This window comes from Narcine bancroftii, chromosome 4 (assembly GCF_036971445.1).
Source record: "Narcine bancroftii isolate sNarBan1 chromosome 4, sNarBan1.hap1, whole genome shotgun sequence".
Lineage (NCBI taxonomy): Eukaryota > Metazoa > Chordata > Chondrichthyes > Torpediniformes > Narcinidae > Narcine > Narcine bancroftii.
In genome coordinates, this window is record NC_091472.1 from 108,191,382 (window position 1) to 108,194,332 (window position 2,951).

The window sequence follows — 2,951 nt, forward strand, 5'->3', positions numbered from 1 at the left end:
AATTATTCATATTCGTTTACTCCTTGTTAAAACTGGAATGGTACGGGGTTGCGTTTCACAAGAATGAAAGCAGGCGAGATGTTACAACGACTATGCCCATTTCTGATTTGACGGTACTATTTCAAAAATACTCCAAGGTTGGAAATTAAAATCCTCGCCGCGCATCAGAATAATCGAGTGACCGTGAAACCGGGTTGTAAATGAGCTCTCTTTTATTTTAGAACAAGCCTGCTTGCGTTGACCTCGCTAATAAAACAAATAAGCGAGAGGCTTTAGAAGTCATTTGTCTATTTACCTGCCATGAAACACAGATATTTTAGAAATATACCGTCTAAAATCCTCAACGTAAAAGTCAACTCATTGAGATTGTATTCATCAAAAGCCCCTCAGTTGAAGAAGCACTCCAACTTTGAGTCAACTTTATGCATTTACTTCAGCAATGATTTAGTCTGCACAATCTTTGAGAAGAAGTAAGGCATCAAGTCACCCTCCATCCAGCCATCCGAAATACTCATTTCAAAATAGTTATTCCCACTTTTTAAATCTCTCTCTCTACCTCCCCTCCTTCCATCCATCGCTCTTCCCTCACTTCGTTTTGCTCATAGATTTTTTTTTAAAGGAACAGTTTTAACTTAATTTGCAGTCAGAGACTATTTTGGGGGAAAAAAATAACTTTTTTTTGAAATGAATTTAGTTTAGGCTGCGCAATTGTTACAGTTTTTAGCATTGGGAAACACGGCTTCAGCGACTGCCCAGTAATAATCTGGGGAAATGTCACAAAGCGCCCTTTAAACACCAGTTAACACGATCAAGGGAAACAATGCCATTTGAGACACAACATTTTATTAAAATTCTTAATATAAAATAACTCGGAAAATCTCTCACGAAGGCGCTTTTTTTTGTCATTATGCACACCATTACCCTCTTCCGGCCCTTGACTTGGTCTATAATTACATCGGAAAATGTTTGCATTCAACAAACGCCGGCTAATTCTGCAAACAGTAACGACCAAGACAGCCTTTTCCCTGACCCAGTCAAGCCACCCATACCCTCGTCAAAAATGGACCCCAACTAAACATCACGCATTTCAATTACAAAGGCCCATAAATATTTCAAGTTTTATATAAAAAAATGGGAATGTGAAATAAAAATTTCTGCATGATTTCAAAAGTTTTTTTGAGCTCACTTGCCTTTTTATACAACAAATGTAAGTGAAGAGAAATCATTCCTACAACACAAAGACATACTTTACAGTCACAAGAGAGATGGATTCGCTGTTCTAAACACGCAGAAAGGTCGGGTTTAGAGTCAATATATAGTTTGTAAACAGACGGCGACAAAAAAATTTAGCTGAATCACATTTCCAAATGTATCTTGTGCAGGTATATATGTATATATGTACATTCACACACACATGCACACACATACATATATACTATATACTTATTTAATATAGAAATTGCCAGTTCACAAGCAGTCCTTCTACAACGGTTCACCATGTCCATTGCGGACTCTGCACTAGCGGGTGTGTGTGATACTGGGGATTACTGGCGGAGCTGAAATGAGAGTTAAACTGCATGTGTTGAAGGGACTGTGTGGTATAGGCTGGGAAGGCGATGCTGGTCTGGAAAGTGGCCGCAGCCAAGTCCTGGGTTTTGAGAGCGTTCGTCACCATACTTGCGTGACAAGGTTTGCCGTCCCTCACTAGAACCGGCACGGCCACTCGTCTCGGCGAGGGGAGAGGATTCACGTCCATACCTTTCTCGGCCCTAGCTCGCTTCATCTTATACCTGTGGTTCTGGAACCAGATCTTGACCTGTGTAGGAGTGAGTCTAATCAGACTGGCGAGGTGCTCCCTCTCGGGGGCCGACAGGTATCTCTGTTGCCTGAAACGCCTCTCCAGTTCGTAAGTTTGAGCCTTGGAAAACAGAACCCTCCGTTTTCTCTTCTTCCCCGACTCGCTGCCGTTACTGGAGGTCTCCGTTGCGTTATCCTGAGATTCGTCGGCTGAAGGCTCCGAAGATTTACTCGAAGAATTTTGCTGTTGGGAACTGTTAGTTGAAATCCCATGTACTGCACAGAAAGGAGAATAAACAGGAACGAATAGATAAAACGATTACATTTCGATCATCGAACGCCTTTCTCCAAATTGTTATAGTTCAGGGCTTAAAATGAATTTAAAGAGCTAATTTGATCCTCAAACATTTCACACAATGTTCTGACCTCTAATTGTATATTAGGTCTTGCTTAATGTGAAGTTTGAGAATAATGATTCCTCTCCTACGTCCACCACGTAAAGCAAAATCACACGGTCATGTACACACGATACTGAGAGACACCATCTTTTTTGCTGTATATATAAATACATATAGATATACATACTTCATAAATTATAGATATATAGTTTGGTAATTGGAAATGATATACGGAAGTCTTATTTAGTCCAGATTGTAAAACATGCAACACTTACAGGAATACTGAATGCTTTCCGTCGTAGCCAACCACCGGGTGTACGGATTATCGGCGCTATCGTAGAAAGGGTTCTTCAGAGGGAGCCTCTGTACAGTTTCCAGCGGACTTTGCCTGGCAAACCCCGAAGTTTTGGCTGTTTCTGAAGCCTCTCCATCTTCCTCCGTCGCCTCCGCCGCCGAGCCGTACTCATCGGTGGTATCAGGGAGGTCTAAGATGTCCTTTACTGAAAAGCCGGTCTTTGTGTTGGTCAGCGACATATTCTGGCCAAATCTTTGCAGAAAAAGTTGCAACACCAGCTCCCCCCCCACCCCGTTCAATCTGCTGTTGAGAAAAAGAGACACTCTCATATACAGAGACACACACAGAAACGCGGAGGAAAGGCGGGTCGGATAAGTGCTGCTCGGTCTATGCTCCTGTTGAACCGTACCATTTATTGTAACTGTTTAACGTGTGACCTCCCTGTTCTCATAAAAAAAAAC

At 41.9% G+C, this 2,951-nt stretch overlaps 1 protein-coding gene across 3 annotated transcripts; it reads right to left on the reverse strand.

Moving 5' to 3' along the window:
* Nucleotides 1-1,410: 1,410 nt before the first annotated feature.
* nkx2.2b (NK2 homeobox 2b) lies at nt 1,411-2,729 on the reverse strand. Of its 3 annotated transcripts, none has more exons than XM_069930416.1 (2): nt 2,473-2,729; nt 1,411-2,108 (listed from the first exon to the last, which is right to left on the reverse strand). In XM_069930416.1, exons 1-2 carry the CDS (start codon nt 2,727-2,729, stop codon nt 1,493-1,495), a joined length of 873 nt encoding a protein of 290 aa, XP_069786517.1. In that variant the 3' UTR covers nt 1,411-1,492. The 3 variants fall into 3 exon arrangements, with proteins under 3 accessions (XP_069786517.1, XP_069786519.1, XP_069786518.1); XM_069930418.1 differs by having other exon boundaries at nt 1,411-2,073; nt 2,471-2,729; XM_069930417.1 differs by having other exon boundaries at nt 1,411-2,073; nt 2,465-2,729.
* Nucleotides 2,730-2,951: the final 222 nt, after the last annotated feature.

What these genes read in the sequence shown, in the direction of transcription:
- nkx2.2b (XM_069930416.1), bottom strand. Translation starts at nt 2,729, where the DNA reads ATGTCGCTGACCAACACAAAGACCGGCTTTTCAGTAAAGGACATCTTA. An exon ending in ACGGAAAGCATTCAGTATTC is followed by an intron (nt 2,109 to 2,472) that starts CTGTAAGTGTTG and finishes GTAATCGTTTTA; the next exon opens with TCTATTCGTTCCTGTTTATT.